The sequence below is a fragment of the Hemiscyllium ocellatum genome, chromosome 42 (assembly GCF_020745735.1).
Source record: "Hemiscyllium ocellatum isolate sHemOce1 chromosome 42, sHemOce1.pat.X.cur, whole genome shotgun sequence".
Lineage (NCBI taxonomy): Eukaryota > Metazoa > Chordata > Chondrichthyes > Orectolobiformes > Hemiscylliidae > Hemiscyllium > Hemiscyllium ocellatum.
In genome coordinates this window covers 33,875,446-33,894,421 of record NC_083442.1, presented here as the reverse complement: position 1 = coordinate 33,894,421, position 18,976 = coordinate 33,875,446, and the positions used below count along the sequence as shown (strand labels likewise).

General features: G+C 43.3%; 1 protein-coding gene across 1 annotated transcript in view; it reads left to right on the top strand.

Moving 5' to 3' along the window:
• The first annotated feature begins 1,921 nt into the window (after positions 1-1,921).
• The window catches only part of iqgap1 (IQ motif containing GTPase activating protein 1), a 116,418-nt gene continuing 99,363 nt past the window's right edge, over positions 1,922-18,976 (top strand). The window contains exons 1-2 of the mRNA XM_060853925.1: positions 1,922-2,518; positions 10,501-10,600. Of these exons, the coding sequence (XP_060709908.1) occupies positions 2,464-2,518; positions 10,501-10,600 (155 nt within the window). The 5' untranslated portion in view covers positions 1,922-2,463. The remainder of the gene's footprint in view (positions 2,519-10,500; positions 10,601-18,976) is intronic.

Here is an 18,976-nt window from a genome sequence, read left to right as displayed (position 1 = left end):
TCGCTAATCCAGTAGTTTCACTATGATGGTGTTAGCCTTTATTCTAGGTTTCTTTAATTAATTTAATTCAAATTCCCCAGCTGCCATGGTAGAATTTGGATTTACATCTGCAGATTATAAACCCATAATCCTGGATTATTAATCCAGTCATATAAATACTGCTACCATGTCCCTGGAATTTAGTATCCATATGTGGCCTGAATAGAATAGAATAGAAATTTATTGTCATGTGTACTTTTATATGAAAAATACAGTGAAAAGTTTTATAATTCACCGCACACACCAATCAGCCAGTTCTTTATGAATTTTAATCATTTAATAAATTGACCACTGGTATCAGCAGTTGTCTGATCAGTGTGTAAGTGGAAGCATGGCGCAATCAGTTGTCAGTATCATCAGTTATTATTTGCACCTTCAAGGTCATCTCTAGTGTTTCTGATTTGGAATAAACACACTGCTTAAATAAAATCTCCCTGAAACAAATTTGCAACAATCTCAGGCCCAAAATTAGTTGTCTGCTCAAAAGCATGGGTTGGGGGAACAGAGAGCCCCTCTGAAGCTGGCTGAGAGCACCCATGAAAATGTGTTGCTGGTCAAAGCACAGCAGGCCAGGCAGCATCTCAGGAATAGAGAATTCGACGTTTCGAGCATAAGCCCTTCAGCTTATGCTCGAAACGTCGAATTCTCTATTCCTGAGATGCTGCCTGGCCTGCTGTGCTTTGACCAGCAACACATTTTCAGCTGTGATCTCCAGCATCTGCAGACCTCATTTTTTACACTGAGAGCACCCATGACTCACCTCAAAGAAACACCCTTCAAAGTGGAGTGAGCCTAAATAAGTGAGACAAATTGTGCCAGCAGAAGAGTGACAATGAAGTCACAGAGGCAGAATGAGAAGGGGCAGCAGTAAAGGGAAAGGAATTAGGAGCAGGACAAGTGGCAACAGATAACCATTTGGTTTCCTCTCCCTACTTCCCAGTATTTTCCTCTCTTTCTCTTTCTGGAACATCCACAGGAGGTTATGAGTCTGGCACAAGACACAGACTTTGTCACCATATAGACCAATTTATTATCTTACACAACATGTTAGGAAATGGACAAAATAATTAGCAAATAATCTAAGTAAACCAGTTTTTTTTTATTAATAATTGGCCTTCTGCCGTGGCAGTGCTCATCAGATCACAGTATCAAGAAGGCGCAACAAAGTGTCTCTGTTAAAATCCTCAAAGTCCTGTTCTTATTTCAAAATAATGGATTGTAAAAGTATATTCCTCAGTTTCAGGGATAAAAGAAAAAAAACGTGCATTTAGAAAGTGCATTAAGTGTAGTCCCTGTTGTAATGGGAGAATCAACCGCCAAGTGACACACTGAAATCTCCAGCAGTGACAAAGTTACCCACCTAAGTGATTTCTTTTGAGGGATAAATATTGGTTATGACACTAAGGAGAATCATCTTTGAAAAAATTCAATCAGATGCTTTATATTCCCCTGAAACACAGTCAGGATCTCAATTTGGCTAATCATTCACAAATTTGTCCTTCCAACAGTGCAGTGCAGTTCCCCATCCCCCAGTATTATATTTTATTTGGAGTTGCATAGAACTTTGCTAGCCAGAGTGTAAATTAAAGTGGAATTAAGATAAAGAACTGCCAGATCATTCTGAATGATGAAACAGGCTTGAGGGGCTGAACAGCCTCAAATTCCTACAAGCAAGGGGATTGGGGGGGGGGGGGGGGGGGAGGTGGGGAGAGATAACAAAATTTGGTAAGGTCACAAGAAATAGGACAATGAGTAGACTGTATAGCCAGTCCAACCTGTTCTGCCATTCACTGGAATTATGTTTAACATTAGCCTTGAACTCCACCTCCCTGCCTACTTCTCTGATCCCTTGCTTACCTGGGAGACCAAAAGTCTGTCGCCTCCATCCTTATCTGTATTCAACAACGGAGCATCAACAATCCGCTGGGGTCGAGAATTCTAAAGATTCACAACCCTTTGAATGAAGTAACCTCTTCTCATCTCAGTCTTAAACAGTCAGTCCTGTTTTCCTAAGGGATGGTCTCCTGTGTTCTATATTCCATGGCCGGCGGAACAATCTCCCAGCGTCTACCCCATTCAGAATCTTACACACCTCACTGAGATTGCCTCTCGTTCTTACATTTAAGTGTCTGGACAATTTTCAAGCCAGAACGGCAAGGGGATACGAAGGATGTGGAGTCACTGGAGAAAGTGAAAGCATAAGCAGTGCAGTACAAAGGGAGAGCAATAGAGGGAGTGTAAGATGAATGCTGAGCATGAAGCTACACCCACAAGTGACTGAGAGAAAGAGAGAGGGAGGAGAGGAAGGAAACGCTGAAAGAGACTGAGATACACGTATAACGAAGTCCACCGCCCACCCTGCTGGAAAACGGAGACTTGGCGGTGTCCTTTCGTCGGGGTTTGGAGGGGCAGAGTGAGTTGAGAATGTCCACATCAGACGACGTGGATGGGCTGGGGGCAGTCAGACCCCACTATGGCTGTAAGTAAACTGCAAAATAAGCTACACCTGGAGGAGGCAACTCGAGCCCATTACAATGAAGTTTGGGACGTGTGGGTGGGGGTGGAGATCAGTCGAGTATCAGCGTGTTCAGAACGATCTGGCGAATGGATGACTACTTGGAGGAAGTTGCAAGGCAGGTGTGTGATTGAGCGGAGAGACATCCCAAACCGAACCTGATTCTGTGAAGTTCAGCTCAGTTTTGGTAGGGGATGCTGAATTTACAGGCACTAGAGGAGGAAGATGACTCTTGCTTTTAATGGTTCCTGTCCGGAATTGGAAGTTGACATGTCAGTTTTTGCCCCTTGGTTTCCAGTCCCGCTTTGTGGGATCTTGCTGTGCATTTTGACTGGCTAACAGCATGGCTGAGGTGTTGTTCTTTTAACGCGGTGTACAAGTGTTTAACCAGCCGGTTCGGGTTCTCTCAGGAATCAAGCTGAGCGCTGCAAATGCTTGTTGCAGATGGGTCAGTGAACCCAGTCTGAAAGGATTGCATCAGTCCCAGACTCTGGCTGAAATATCCTCACCCCCCTTCCTTCATGGGACTTTATCACTGTCTAACTTTACTGATGTATCGGTCAGGGCAGTGGGGATGCCTAACCTTACAGCCCCCACCACTCCCACAGTCTCTGCAACTTCTGCTGAGGCTGCCGCAGTTCTGTGTCTCTCCCAATTCCAATTCAGATCCTCAGGGACTGGGAGCTGGGTGAGGCTGTCTGATGGCGGGAAACCAACTTCCGCATCACATTTGGTTTATCCCGAGAGACACAGGGAGGCAGATCCCAGAATTAACAAGAAAAGTGAATGAGAACCCAGCATCATTGAGAGAAAGAGGCGAACTCAGCATTAACATCACCCAGAATTAACAGATTTTATAATTAACGTGAGGAAGGGAGACACCCAAAACAGGGACAGCATAGAGCTAGATACGGAGTACAGCAAACTCTTTCAATTTAAACTGAAAGTTTAGCTCTCTCGATGGTATACCCATCAAACATTCACATGACAGGGACAGCAATGGGTTAGAACGAGGGTAAACCTTTCTCTACATTGTCTCCTGTCAAACATTCCCAAGACAAGGAAAGCATGGGATTACATACAGCGTAAAGCTCTCTCCACACTATCCCTGTCAATTATTCCCAGGACTGGAATAGATACACAGAAAGCTTATGCAAACGCTCTGCTTCCTTAGAAGATCCCTCCAACTGACCCAACGTGAACTTTTTACCATTTCCAGCACAAGTCCTCCTTCAAATTCCTTCAGAACAGTGATGATTTTACTTAAAATCATTTAACCTGGGAAAGTTCCGGCTCTGGGACATGCCTGCTTTTCAATGGATTCTCCAGTTCAAAGGTTAATGCCCACTACCTCAAAGTTAAAATATCTGATAACAAACCATACTCAGAATCTCCACTGATACTCAATGGGATTGAATCTTTGCTTTGCATGTTTCCTGCTGGTCTATCCCTGAAGAGATAAATAGTTCTCCATTTGCGAACTTGTTCGTGCGCTATATGACAGCAAGCAAAGTGTAAATGTGTAAGAGATCAGGAAACGGTTGCCATGGCAGAACTGAGAGAGGATTTCCTCTTGGGTTACCAGGTCAGGGGTGATTGGAATCTTAAAGCCTCTTCAGTTCAAGTCAGGAGTGTGATGGAATACTCCTCATCTGCCTGGATAACAATAACATTGACACCATACAGGGCAAAGTTTGCACCACATCCACAAGTCTCCACCACCAACATTCAGTAGCAGCAGTGTGTACCATCGACAAGAATATATCACTGTTCCTTCAGTGTCACTGAGTTGAATTCCTGAAACTCCTCTGTAAAGGAATTGTGGGTTTGGTAAGGGGATTGCACCAGTTCAAGAAGGCAGCTCACCAACACCTTCTCAAGGGCAGCGAGAGGATGGACAATAAATGTGAAAGAATAGAAAGAAACCTTCTAGTTAGCTCACCTGAGATCAGTAACTCCAAACAGACCAGGTTGAATTTGGCACCTTCTGTAGTGATGAGGTCAACCAGCCGGACCTCATAGAATACGAGTATTCTGATTAAAGGTATAAACCTGGTCCAATCAGGGAGCACTGGCTGACAGATATAAACATAGAACAAAAGAAAATTAAGAGAAAAAAAAATCTTCGGCCCTCAATTTTGCACCGACCTACTAAACCAATCTGAAGCCCATCTAACCTACTCTTTTCCATTAACACCCCTATACTTATGCAATGATTACTTAAATGCCCTAATGTTGGTGAGTCTACTGCTGGTCCAGGCTGGGCATTCCATGTCCTTACTACTCTGACATCTGTCCTATATCTATCACCCCTCAATTTAAAGCTATGCCCCCTCATGCTAGCCATCACTATCTGAGGAAAAAGGCTCTCACCGTCCACCCTATGTAATCCTCCTATTATCTTGTATGTCTCTATTAAGTCACCTCGTAATCTATCCTCTTGAAACAAAAACAGCCTCAAGTCCCTCAGCCTTTCCTCATAAGATCTTCCCCCCATACCAGGCAACATCCTGGTAAATTTCCTCTGCACTCACTTCAATGCTTCCACATCCTTCCTGTAATGTGTCGACCAGAACTGTACGCAATACTCCCAAGTGTGGCCGCACCAGAGTTTTCTACAACTGCAACATGCCCTCGTGGCTCCAAAACTCAATCCCTCTACCAATAAAAGCTAACACACCATATGCCTTCTTAACCACTATGTCAGCCTGGGTGGCAACTTTCAAGGATCTATGCACATGGACACTGAGAGCACTCTGCTCATTCATGCTACCAAGAATATTACCATTAGCCACCGTGATGAGATACGGACTCTGTGGAGTTACTTCATCTTCCTCTGTGTCAGTTACACATTATTGGTCATTGACAGGCAATGTCACTTTGGCAACAGGTTTATGAATATAAGCAATGCTGGACCACCCGAGACTTGTCATTACTTGAACATGAGTGCAATGTAATGTTCTGTCTGTACTTAACATACACGAAAGGTTCTCAACTGCAGAAAGGGCCCTCTTCAGTTTTCCATTTTAGCACAAACCCTCTTTTGATTCTGTATTCTTTAGAAACAGCATTAAGATTATTCATGCAGGTTGACTCCAGCTGGCAGGCACAACTGGATTTCAGTTTATCTGTTGTGTGTGGTGGCCAGTCTCTGCTGTATTTGAAGATTCCCAGACTTTGCAAGCTCACAGTTCAGAGGCAGAGGGTTTGTGTTGTGCACTGAAACTAATCCACATGGTGCACAGTGAATGCTTCAAGATTTACATTTATCTCCAATCATGGTGTTGTTCAACAAGCTAACTGAGTTTGCACAGTCCGTTGTAGCCACGAGGTATTACACAAAAAGGAACCCTTATATTGGGAATGGGATTAGAGATTCATGGATTGGGTAGAGATTGGATTTGTCCCTTGGTCTGAGGGAGACACAATGATCACAGCTGGTGGAGGTCACGGAACGTGTGAAGGAGAAAACAGCAGACCTCCTTGAAGTGTCAGAGATGTGGATATCCAAACATTCTGTTCAATGGAGAAGAATAAACTGAATTTATATAGTATGGCCTGAGCCATTCAACCACAGTGAATCACTTCATAAAGTGGCTGGTCTTGTGGGCACAGATATGTGCACAGTAAAACATCACAAATGGAAACACAATGAATAAGCAGTTAGTGTTCTTGGCTAGTGTTGGCCAAGGGAATAACGTTGTTCAGGAAACTCCGTACTGTTCCGATTGTGTCAGGAGAGATCAGCACCCACTGAATAGGTCACTGTGGCCTTAGTTTAATATTTCACTAAGAAGGTGCTGCTCAATACTTGGGCTGTTATTTGTAAGCGTGGAAAACTAATTTTGCACTTCCTGTGACATCAGAACTCTATCCTCTTGAAACAAAAATAATCTTGTAAGCAGAAAACAAACTACCAGGGTTACCTAAATAGGCGACAAAAACACACTGTTCTTGTGATCTTCTCTTCCCCCTTTCTGATTTCTCAACCTTTGATTACGGACAGAACCAATATCAGTTGTCATCTATAAATAAAAAGAAGCACATTTCAGTCCAATGCGAGTTCAGTTTAGGTCAAGAGAAAGCTAAGCTCAATCAATTTCCTTAGAGGAAAACAAATTGGGTCATAAGGAGTACAACAAGATAGCCATAAAGAACATAAACTTGTCACATACACTTTCCCTTCCCGTCTCTGGACTATCAGAAATAATCTACTATATCCTGGACAAATTGTGTATAATTCTATGCTTGTCCCATACAGCATAGTTTTCCAACTCAATACCATTTAATTTAAAGGGTGAATCCTGGGGAAGGGGAGAGGTCTGCTTTTGAATAGTAATATGTCATTGATTTTAGCCATGGATCCTTTCCCTTTGGTTGAAAGTCTTCTCAGAAATACAGCACCTTGACATTGCAGCACTCCATCGACACTACATGGGAAGAGTCTGCCTAGCCCTTACACTCAAGTTTCTGGAGTAGTACTTCAGCCCACAACCTTCTGTCTCACATGACAGCGCTTTCAACTGAGCCATAACTGACATCTAAACAGAAAACACCAGAAACCTTTCAACAGGTGAGGCAGTTATGTACACTGCTGTTAGACCTCCTGAGTGTAAAATGTCATGTTTGTGAAGGAGGAGAGCAGAAGTCAGACTCTACCCAGTTTTGATTATGATTAGACTTACAGTGTGGAAACAGGCCCTTCGGCCCAACAAGTCCACACCGACCCGCCGAAGCGCAACTCACCCATACCCCTACATTTACCCCTTACCTAACACTACGGGCAATTTAGCTTGGCCAATTCACCTGACCCGCACATCTTTGGACTGTGGGAGGAAACCGGAGCACCCGGAGGAAACCCACGCAGACACGGGGAGAACGTGCAAACTCCACACAGTCAGTCGCCTGAGTCAGGAATTGAACCCGGGTCTACAGGCGCTGTGAGGCAGCAGTGCTAACCACTGTGCCACCGTGCCGCCCACTAGACGTATTCATAAAATAAGATATTCTAAATAAATAGATCCAAACACCCACTACCCCACAATATCAATAAATGTCTGCTGGTAATCAGCCAATAAGCACTCAAGCCTGTAGACACTTACTCTTTTAATTGTATCAATTAAGATTATTCAGAACTTTTCATTTATTAAAATTTCCTTCTTCCAATAACTATGATCTTTTGCTTATGTTAGCACCTTTCACTGCACCTACCTATTTAATAAGCTTGCTGCATTAATTAAAAGATTAACTGCGTAGTTTCAAGTGGTTAAAATGAGATTATCTTCATGATGTGATTCTGGATGCAGAAGTGGTTGTTCAGTGAATCTCCTATTTTGGATGTAGATTTGCTCGCTGAGCTAGAAGGTTCGTTTTCAGATGTTTTGTCACCCTACTAGGTAACGTCTTCAGTGAGCCTCCGAATGAAGCACTGGTGGTGTATCCCACTTTCTATTTATATGTTTAAGTTTCCTATGGTTGGTGATGTCATTTCCTCTAGCGACATCATTTCCTATGGTGATGTCATTTCTAATTCTTTTTCTCAGGGGATGATAAATGTGATCCAAGTCAATATGTTTGTTGATAGAGTTCCATCTGGAAGGTCATGTTTCTAGGAATTCTTGTGAGTATCTCTGTTTGGCTTGTCCTAGGATGGATGTGTTGTCCCAGTCAAAATGATGTCCTTCCAAATCCATACGTGAGGATACTAGTGAGAGTGGGTCATGTCTAGTTGATTTTCATGTATCCTGGTGGCTGGTTTTCCAATGTAGTGTTTGTTACAGTCCTTGCAAAGTATTTTGTAAATTACATTAGTTTTGCTTGTTATCTGGATAAGCTGTTTCAAATTCATTAGCTGCTGTTGATGTGTTTGTGGTAGGACACCACTTCGACTGGGACAACACATGCATCCTGGGACAAGCTAAACATGCAGGAGAATTCCTAGAAGCATGGCATTCCAACCGGAACTCTATCAACAAACACATTGACTTGGATCACATTTACCACCTCCTGAGAAAAAGAACAGGAAATGATATCACCATAGGAAATGATGTCACCAAAGGAAATGGCATTGCCAACCCTAGGAAACTTAAACATATAAATAGAAAGCAAGCTACACTATCATTCCGAGGCTCACCGAAGATGTTACCTAGTATAGTGACGAAATGTCAAAAAAACGAAGCTTCCAGCTCAGTGAGCAAACCTACATCCAGAACCTCAACCTGAGCTACAACTCTTCTCAAAACTCACTAATCTCCTGTTTTATTATAAGTGTTTCCTTTGCTTTTTGGATTTACTGCCCCTCATGTAGAGTAGAAAAACTGCATTCATGCTAATATTATATGTGAAAGGAACTAAATTGTTACAGTATGTATTTGTTTTCACCAGGCTTACGGTGAGCTACTTTTAAAAAGGCAGTGGGAACTTTCTAGTACTTTCTAGTGGGTCTGAAACAAGATGGGGACACCTTCACAGGCCAATTTGGACCACATTGCCTTTTCTATCATACCAGTAAACTGTTCCTGCCATTGTCCAACCACTGGAGAAAGTTTTTGAAAAACATACAAAGTGATAACAGAGTTAAGAGACTTTCCAGTTTTGACAAAGGGTCACTATTCTCAACACTAACTCAGTGTTTGCCTCTACAGATTCTGCCAGTTCTGCTGAGTTTCTCCAGCACTCTGTTTGTTTCAGATTTTCAGCATCTGTTTACACACGGTAGTTCAGTGGTTAGCACTACTGCCTCACAGTGTCAAGGACCCAGGTTCCATTCCACCACCCAGCAACTGTCTGTGTGGAGTTTGCACATTCTCCCTGTGTCTGTGTGGTTTCCTCCAGGTGCTCTAGTTTCCTGCCACAGTTCAACCATGTACAGATTAGGTGAATTGGCTATGTAGAGTTATAGGAATGGAATGGCTGGATGTGGGTCGGATACTCTTCAGAAGGTTGGTGCGAACTTAATGGTCTGAATAGCTTGCTTTCAAATGGTAGGGATTCTATGTTGGTGTACATGGACTTTCAAAGCAGGTAGAGTACCATGTAATAGATCTATGAAGGAAGCTAGAGGTGATGGAAAGAAAGGGACAACAGCAATCTTGAACAAAATTGAGGAATATAAACAATAGACGGTGGCTCAGTGGTTAGCACTGCTGCCTCACAGCACCAAGGATCTAGGTTCGATTCCAGCCTTGGGCGACTGTCTGTGTGGAGTTCATTCTCCCCGTGTCTGTGCGGGTTTCCTGCAGGTGCTCCGGTTTCCTCCCACAATCCAAAGATGTGCAAGTTAGGTGAATTGGCCTAAATTTTTCAGGCATGTGTAGGTTAGGTGCATTAGTCAAGCGAAATGTAAAAAAAAGTAATAGGTTAGGGAGAATGTGTCTGGGTGGGATAGTCCTCGGAGGGTCGGTGTGGGCTTGTTGGGCCTAGCAACCGTTTCCACTCTGTGGGGATTCTGTGATAACTTGGAAATGCTCGTACTTATGCAGGCACTCCTGCACAAAGTGTAATGTTAAATGTCCAGTATACAAACATGTTCCTGTATTTAGGAACAGCTGCTTTATTGTGTTCCAATCAACTTGCAAAAAGACTCAGGAACAGAACCTGTTCACAATCCAGGGACTGCCTTTATTATGATGAGAAACTGGAAGCTTGTTATCTAGGCCCCAAAGCCTGCAACTACACTGTGACAGCTGACATAGTAAAATTCAATGAAAATTGTTGCCCTAATGATTTCATAGAACACTGAATTCCCTACAGTGCGGAGAGAGACTATTCGGCCTACTGAGTCTGCACTGACCCATCGAGACCCAGGCCCCACAGATAAAGGAACAGAAAAACTTGACCAGAAATCATGACAAGGGAAAGTCAGGATTGTGAAAATAAACACATTGCAGGAGAGTTTTCATGATATGTGGATCCATTGTTTCTACTTTTGTTTATTTGTTTTACAGCTGTTTTGGATAATGAACGTCTTACAGCTGAGGAGATGGATGAACGGAGACGGCAGAACATTGCATACGAATACCTTTGTCACCTAGAGGAAGCAAAGCGGTAAGTCCCTTTCTCGGCACTATCTTTAATATCTCTCGTTGTCACTGTGTCTGGCAGCAGCAAGAGATGAGGAGTGATTATGAGGTGTAGATTCTCTAACCTCGCCACTGACACTGCTGCTACTCCAAATTATCCTGTTGCAGAAACGTTTCTCACAACAGGATAAGAAGCACAGTATCTCACAAAAAACAAGAGCTTCTGTGAACAGGAAAGATCCAACATACACAGTGTACCACTGCTTCATTGCTAACCTCAAACTCGACGTTCTGGAAACATCCCTTGAGCCCTTTTATACTGTTGGAAGCTAAACTTTCAGAGATAAGTGGAACCCACTGATTTCATTTTGTGAGGTCTAATTACGATTTTTAAAATTATGCAAGTGTCTGATAGAATCCATGTAAAGAAAATATCACTGTAAGCAAAACCAAAAGTAACAATTATAAGCAGAATGTTGTCATGAATAAATCCAATAAGGAATTTGGAAGAAACATTGATCTAGAGTAAAGAGAATGTGGAACTTGCTCCCACAGAGAGTGGCTGAGTGATGATTGTAGATATTTAAGAGGAAGCAATGTAAGCTTCATGAACATGAAGGGAATAGAAACCTATAACATTAGAAAAAGAGGGAGAGACGCGCTTCGATTGAAGTGTAAACCACCCACTTCAGCCATGAAAATTGTGAATCATTTACACAATGATTACACAAAGGTTAGTGAACCAGTCTGATTTTCTGGAGAGGGTTTGGGGGATCTGCTGAGAAGATGGGATAGAGCAGATTTAAGCTCGAAAAGATTGGTACTTCTTGGGTCCAAAAATGAATTCCAACCCAGAAATCTTTTAGTTTTAATTTCCAGAAGCTGCACTTCTTTTTGTCTCTCCTTTTAGTGACTGGTTTAATGGTGTTGTGGTTTGCACCTATCACCTTCCCAGCTACCTTCCCCTCCACCCCAGCCCCAACCTCACACTCCTATTTATCTCACCCCACTCTCTCCATGCCCAACATTCCTGATGAAGAGCTTATGCTTGAAATGTCGATCTTCCTGCTCCTCAGATGCTGCCTGACCTGTTGTGCTTTTCCAGCACCACACTTTTCAACTCATTTCTCCTGCACAGGCAAGGACATGTGAAAAGATGGAAAGTAGGATAAAGATTTTCAGATATTCCAGCAACCCCATGTGATTTCACATTCCAGCGTACCCATACTAATCTTTCCTGAAGATGTTGCCTTCCACAGATATCTAGTCCCTTCACTTGAGTGTCCCTTGTTCGTTTAGGGGCCTAGCATCATGAGTAGCATTGAGATAGTGAACCAATGGAGAGTGGCAACTAAGCTACCTTGCCTTCAACTTACAGGGCCTCACCATGTCTGCATGGGTTTCCTCCGGGTGCTACAGTTTCCTCCCACCATCCAAAGATGTGCAGGTTAGGTGGATTGGCGGTGCTAAATTATCCGTAGTGTCCATGGATGTGCAGACAAGGTGGGTCTGCCATGGGAAATGCAGGACTACAGGGATAGGGTAGGGGGGTGGGTCTGGTAGGCCGCTGTTTGGAAGGTCAGTTTGGACCCAATGGGCTGAATAGTCTGCTTCAACACTGTAGGGATTCTCTGATAGCCACAAGTGTACCCAGCGAACCTCTGCTCAAAGCACAGCTTCCGTTTGGGAGCTGAGTCAACAGTTAAGAAGGTAAGAAATAGGTGCAGGAGTAGGCCATTTAGCCCCTTGAGCCTGCCATACTATTTTAAAAGATCATCTCTGCACCCCTCCAAAACAAATGCTCATGTTGATGACAGGAGCCCAGAAAATAAACTATTATTGGTGAAGTGATATAACAATCCACCAAAATTGTTTTTAGCAGTTCAGTGCTTCACCTAATGATCAAACAAATGCAGAAAGCAGCAGCAGAATGGGGTTAAACCTACATATGTCAAAGATGCAAGCTGCAGGTGTTAGTATGATAACCCCTTGCTACCCCACCCAAGATAAACATTAGTGTATCCTGTCTCTCTGTTTGGCTTCAAATTCTGAAGAGGAGACAACTTGTTTCAGATCTCCAGCAGGATTAACTTTGCCAGCTGTACAGAGTTCTCATTTGGTGAAGAATTGTAGTTACCACTAACCTCTGAGGCTCCTGAGCCATCAGTTTTTCACTGGCAGTTGACACAGTGCTTTGGACCGGAAGTAGAGGCGGATATCGGTTACTGATTTAGAACAAGGCAGGGTAGAAGAAGTTGTGATGTTGTGGAATTTGTTCCTGCACTGCAGGCTGAGGCAGAGACCTTGACACTGAATTTAGGCGGATGGAGTAATACGGCAACAAGAGTGTATAAGTATGATCAAGACAATTGGTTCACAATGGAGATTAAACACTCACTCAATCTGATTGGGCTAAAAGGCCTGTTTCTGTGTAGTAACTTCAGTGCATTGCTGCAATGTGTTTGAATGTGGCAGGAAATGATTCAGTTTTTAAAGAGAATCAAGTATCATACATGCAGGAAACAATTGGCTGCAAACGAGTAGCCTCTGCCTGACTCATCTGGGTGACACACACATTGGAAGAAAGACTTGCATTTCTATAGCACGTTCCACGACCATAAGGCATCCCTCACCACTTAAGAGACAAGTGTTTTTTAAGTTATCGTCATTGTTATAATGTAGGAAGTACGATAGCAAGCTCCCACTAACTATATTATAACACAGACTGGATCATTGTTTTTTACATGGGATCTTGATTGATAGATAAATATCGAGCAGTGCACTGAGGAATGTTTTCCTGCTTTCTTTCAAAATGGTGCTGTCTTTTACACTGACCAAAAACAGCAGAACAGGCATTGTGTTAATGTCTCATTCAAAAGACAGCAGCTCTGACAGTGCAGCATTCCCTCTCTTGCGTGTCAGGCTCAGAGCTCAGATTTCTGGAGTGGGACAGGAATCCTCAGTCCTATGACTTTGAATTAAGAGTGCACCTCACTGAGCTGCTGCTGATACACTGCATACTGTGCTACACCCCCATCAATATCTAGGAAAGGGAGAACATCTGGATTGAGATCCTTTTGACTAGGGTAGAATTCCTGTTCCCTGTATTATATCGTACGTTGTATTCCGTGCCTATACCAGACTGAGAGAGAGGAGCATTGAGACCTGACTATCTTTGTCAAGCAGACTGCTTCATGAGCTATCGAACCTCACTTGCAGTGAAGCTGATTTTAAAAGATTGAAATTCTTGCTTTGGATTTTAGCTGTTTCCATGGAAATTGATTTGCTGACATGATATGAGTTTGTACAATTTAAGGATGTTTTTACATTTATATAATTTATAATGTCCAGTTGTATTCAGGCTTCAAATCACCAAATAACTTGAACATATGGTGAGCGTCGTTATGTGGGCAATAGCAAATAATCTTTTTTAAATTCATTCTCAGTATGTGAGAGGTGTGATTTAACATCATAGAGTCATCCAGCATGGAATCAGACCCTTCGGTCCAACACATCCATGCCGACCAAGTTTCCCAAACTAAACTAGTCCCATTTGCCTGCGTTTGGCCCATATCCCTTTAAAACTATTCCTAATTATGTATCTATCCAAATGTCTTTCAAATGTTGCATCTACCACTTCCCCTTGCAGTTCATTCCACATATGAATCACCCTCTGAGTGAAAACGTTGCCCCTCAGGTCCCTTTTAAATTGTTCTCCTCTCACCTTAAAGTTATGCCGTCTAGTTTTTCACTCCCCAACCCTAGGGAAGAAACTTCTACTATTCACCTTATCTATCCCCCTCATGATTCTGTAAACCTCTGTAAAGGTCACCCATGAACTTCTTATGCTCCAGTGAAAAGTCCCAGCCTATTCCAGCTTCTCCTTATAACGCAAACTCTCCAGTCCCAGTAACATCCTTGTAAATCTTTTCTGCACCCTCTCCCATCTTATTGAATGCTGGAGTGGGCTCAAGGGGCTGAATGGCCTCTTCCTGCACCTAACTCATATACTCACATATACTTCCCATTGCAAGATTTAATTTTCCATCTGTCTAAACTTTGAAATTGACAGCACTTCATTTTGAGCAGGCACTGAAAGAAATGTTTATACCCATCCTAAATGCCCTTGAGAGGGTTCTGGTGAGTTACCTTCTTGAATTACTGCAGTCCTTTGGATGCAGGTACAAGTACAGTGCTGTGAGGGAGGGAGTTCCAGGGACAGTGAAGGAGTGACATTTATAGATCAAAGTCAGGATGGTGTGTGGCTTGGAGGGGAACTTGCAGCTGGTAGTGCACAATGACAACAACAACTCAGGTTTTTTTTGTAGCACCTTTTAACGTGTACCAAGACACTTGCAAGATAATTACCAAACAACTTCTGACCCGAGCTGAATGAAATATTAGGACAAACGATCAAAAACTCGGTCAATGAATTAAGTCCTAAGGAAAACCTTTTAAAGGAGGACAGAGAACTGTGAGGTTTCAGGAGATAATAAATGTCTTGGGTCCAGGGAGCTGAAAATACAGCCACTGGGGCAGTTTAAAAGCTTTTCTTTTTTTTCTCTCATGCTGTCTTTGACTTCTCTGAGTTGGTGAGTTGGCTTTGTTTCACAAGTGTTCCCTGTTATAGAAGGATATTACTAAACTGGAGAGGGTTCAGAAGGGATTTACCGGGTTATTGCTGAGAATGGAGAGTTTGGGTTATAGGGAGACACTGGATAGGCTAGGACTGGTATTACTGGAGCATAGAAGGTTGAGGGCTGACTTTAGAGAGGTTTATAAAATAATGCGGGATATAGATAAGATGAATGGCAGGTGTTTATTCCCTAAGGTGGGAGAGTTCAAAACTAAGTGGGATATTTTTAAAGTGAGAGGAGAACAATTTTACAAGGACATGTGCGGCAACTTCTTTTACACAGTGGAATGAACTTCCAGAGGAAGTGGTGGATGTGGATTACAACATTTACAAGGTATTTGCGTAAGTACATGAATAAGAAATATTTGGAGGGATATGGGCCAAGCACAGGCAGGTGGGACTAGTTTAGGTTGGAATTGTGATTGGCATGGACTGGTTGGACCAAAGGGTCTGCATCTGTGCTGAATGACTCTGCGTATGATTCTATAAATGACCCAGTGACACTAGTTCAAATCCCACCATAGAAAATGGGAAATATTAATTCAATCAATTCGTCAAATCTGGAATCAAAACTTAATATTATTAATGGGGACCATGAAAATATTGGATGGTCATAAAACACAATAGCTCACATGTGTCATTTTGAAAGGAAATTTGCCATCCACACCTGGTCCAGCCTGTATGTAACCCCAGACCCTCAGTAATGTGACTCTTACCTGCTCTCTAACGATAAAGCAAACCACAGAGTTGCGAGCAATTGAGCATGAGCAATAAAATCTGGCCTTACCAGTAACACCCACAAAACAAATTGAAAGAAAACTGTCATTCACTTCATGTGAAGTTTAAGATGTAGGGTAGGGTGGAACTTGTGGAGCATTGTGGCTGAGCTTGGTTTCAAGTTCCTCATGTGCTGCTCTCGTCATGTGTTTTGTGTTGGTTTCACAAGATTGCTCAATGTCAGAATCAGCAGATATTCTAACCAACCCCATATGCTGATAATTTAATATCAAAATTAGAAACCAACTAATGGCTCATTTACTATATGAGATCTGTAGATCAGGCTTCAGCTACTCTGGCTTTGGGACACAACATTTGTGAAGCAAACAACATTTCTCTTCTGTTTTTATATTTTGCTTTACCATAAAGAAGCAGCATTCAGTCTGACCGGTTAGCGCCAGTGATTACACTGTACTCGAGATTGCTCTTCCTTAATCCTCCACCCAATTTTTCCCACCCCTAAGTTGACCATCATAACCTTCTATTGCCTCTTCCTTCTGTACTTGACCAGCTTCCCCTTAAATACATCAATACTAATTGGCTTTGATCACACTTTGTGACTAAGTTTCATATCTCACCACTCTCTGTGCAAAGACATTTCTTCTGCATTTGTATTGGATTTCCTCTAGATTTCTTTGTAACTTGGACCTCAGGTCTGTGACCCTTTCTCACTAAATGCCCGCCCCATTTCACACTTGGACTCACTATCCCTCCTTCTCCCTCACTGTCCCTGTTACCTTCAGTGCTTCTGACCACTCCTCAGCACCCACAGTCCTGATCATGGAAAAACCAGAATTGGCCTGCCCTTATTGGATCTATTTCCAACATGATTAACCACACCCAGCAGCTGTTTGCCCCACCCATCTCTTTCAGATGTTGCTAGTTTCTCATCCCTTTTCTGAAACCAGAAATAGTTAGATCATGTCATGATTAGGAGTTAATCTCTGACCATAAGTGGGTGGTGTTAGAGGTGCTCCACTGTGCAGAACAACTTCCCTCTTTATTTCCGATTGTCGGATGGAAATTCTGTCGAGCCTTAATTTATAGCCCACTATGAAAAACACCTGAAGGATTCCTTTGAATTTTTTGCTATATTTCTGTGGGTAACATGCACTTCAAATCAGAAGGTCAGGATTTCAAGACACACCTCAGAGACTTGAGCAGAAAATGGAGCCTGGCACTCCTAACGATAGTGCAGCACTGAGGGAGTGCTGCATTGGCAGAGGGTCAGCACTGAGGGAGTGCCGCACTGTCAAAGGGTCAGCACTGAGGAAGTGCTGCACTGTCGGAGGGTCAGCACTGAGGGTGTGCCGCACTGTCGAAGGGTCAGCACTGAGGGGGTGCCGCACTGTCAGAGGGTCAGTGCTAAGGGAGTGCTGCTCTGTCAGAGAGTCAGTGCTGAGGGAGTGCTGCACTGTCAGAGGGTCAGCGTTGAGGGAGTGCCGCACTGTCGGAGGGACAGCACTGAGGGAGTGCCACGCTGTCAGTGGGTCAGCGCTGAAGGAGTGCCGCACTGTCCAGAGGGTCAGTGCTGAGGGGGTGCCACACTGTCAGAGGGTCAGCATTGAGGATGTGCTGCGCTGTCAGAGGGTCAGCGCTGAGGGAGTGCCGCATTGTCAGAGGGTCAGTGCTGAGGGGTGCTGCACTGTCAGAGCGTCAGTACTGAGGGAGTTGCCGTGCTATTGGAGGGTCAGTGCTGAGGGAGTGCCACACTCTCAGAGGGGTCAGCACTGAGGGAGTGCCGCACTGTCGGATTGGAGGATCAGTGCCATGGGAGCACTGTTTCTGATGCAATGCAGAACTGAGGTTTTGTGTTGTTTGAAATTAACAATCTCACATCTACACTGTTGATGCACTGCTGTGCAGAAATTGTCTTCTGTGCTTCCTACATTTGAATGGTGACGACATTTCTAAAAAGTTATTCATTGTTTTAAGCTGCTTTAGGACCGTATGAAGTGTGAAAGACAGTATAAAAATGGACGTTCTTCATTTGTTTGTAAAATGTATGTTTGCATTAAATTGACTGCAATAATATTAATGAACAGAGATGGGAAGATGGATTGAAGGCCAAGTGTGAGGTTGAGTGGGGGTTCTTGTTGTTGAGTTCTTCCCAGAAGGGTAGGAGAGGGATCAAGTTTGCACCAGTTACTGCTCCACATGAGGCTGGGATTGAACACTAAACAGGTCCATCAGCCTATGGGAATGGTTTCCTGTCCTGTGAGGAAGTGTGTGCCGTCACGTTCATAATATGGTCAGCTCCCAGTCTGTCTGATCCACACCCCCAATGCATGATTGGTTCTGCTTCACATGTCACTGTCGATGCTCCTGAGTGATTGGATATCACCGTCAGTGGTTGATTGCTGCTCCATGCAGTCTCAGCCCAGGAGAGTTTGTGTGAACTGGGGTTGGTGAAGGTGCCTGTGGGTGAGAAGCTCAGCTGTGGCCAGTCTTGCTGTGGCCACTCTGGTCATTTTCCCAGTCTCAGGCAGTAGATTTCAGGCTGTGATTCCAGCATGGCTAACTAGATGTGACTGGAGCCTGTTTGAGGTTTATTTCTGATTGAACATAGCCCATTGTGAGTGGGAGAATGACTGGGTCCAACAAATGAATAACAAAAAGGTTTACAGTTTGCACAAGGACATTTCAGCAGATGGAGGCAGGAAATGTTTGATGAAATATTGCAAAGGTCTTTGGGTAAACATTGATTTGATTCTGGATAATCTTTGGACCTCATCCTTGTAGCTGCCTATGAACGTTTCTTTTCTCTTTCGGATTTCAGCAGACTGTGGGTGTTTCACACCTTGTACAGTCTCTGGATTTATTTGCCATTTCATCTTTCTAACTTTGCTCTGTTCCACTCGATGTCCCATATGGGATTGGGGACATCTCCAAGCATAGACTCATAGAGTCATAGAGATGTACAGCACGGAAACAGACCCTTCGGTCCATCCCGTCCATGCCAAGCAGATATCCCAACCCTATCTAGTC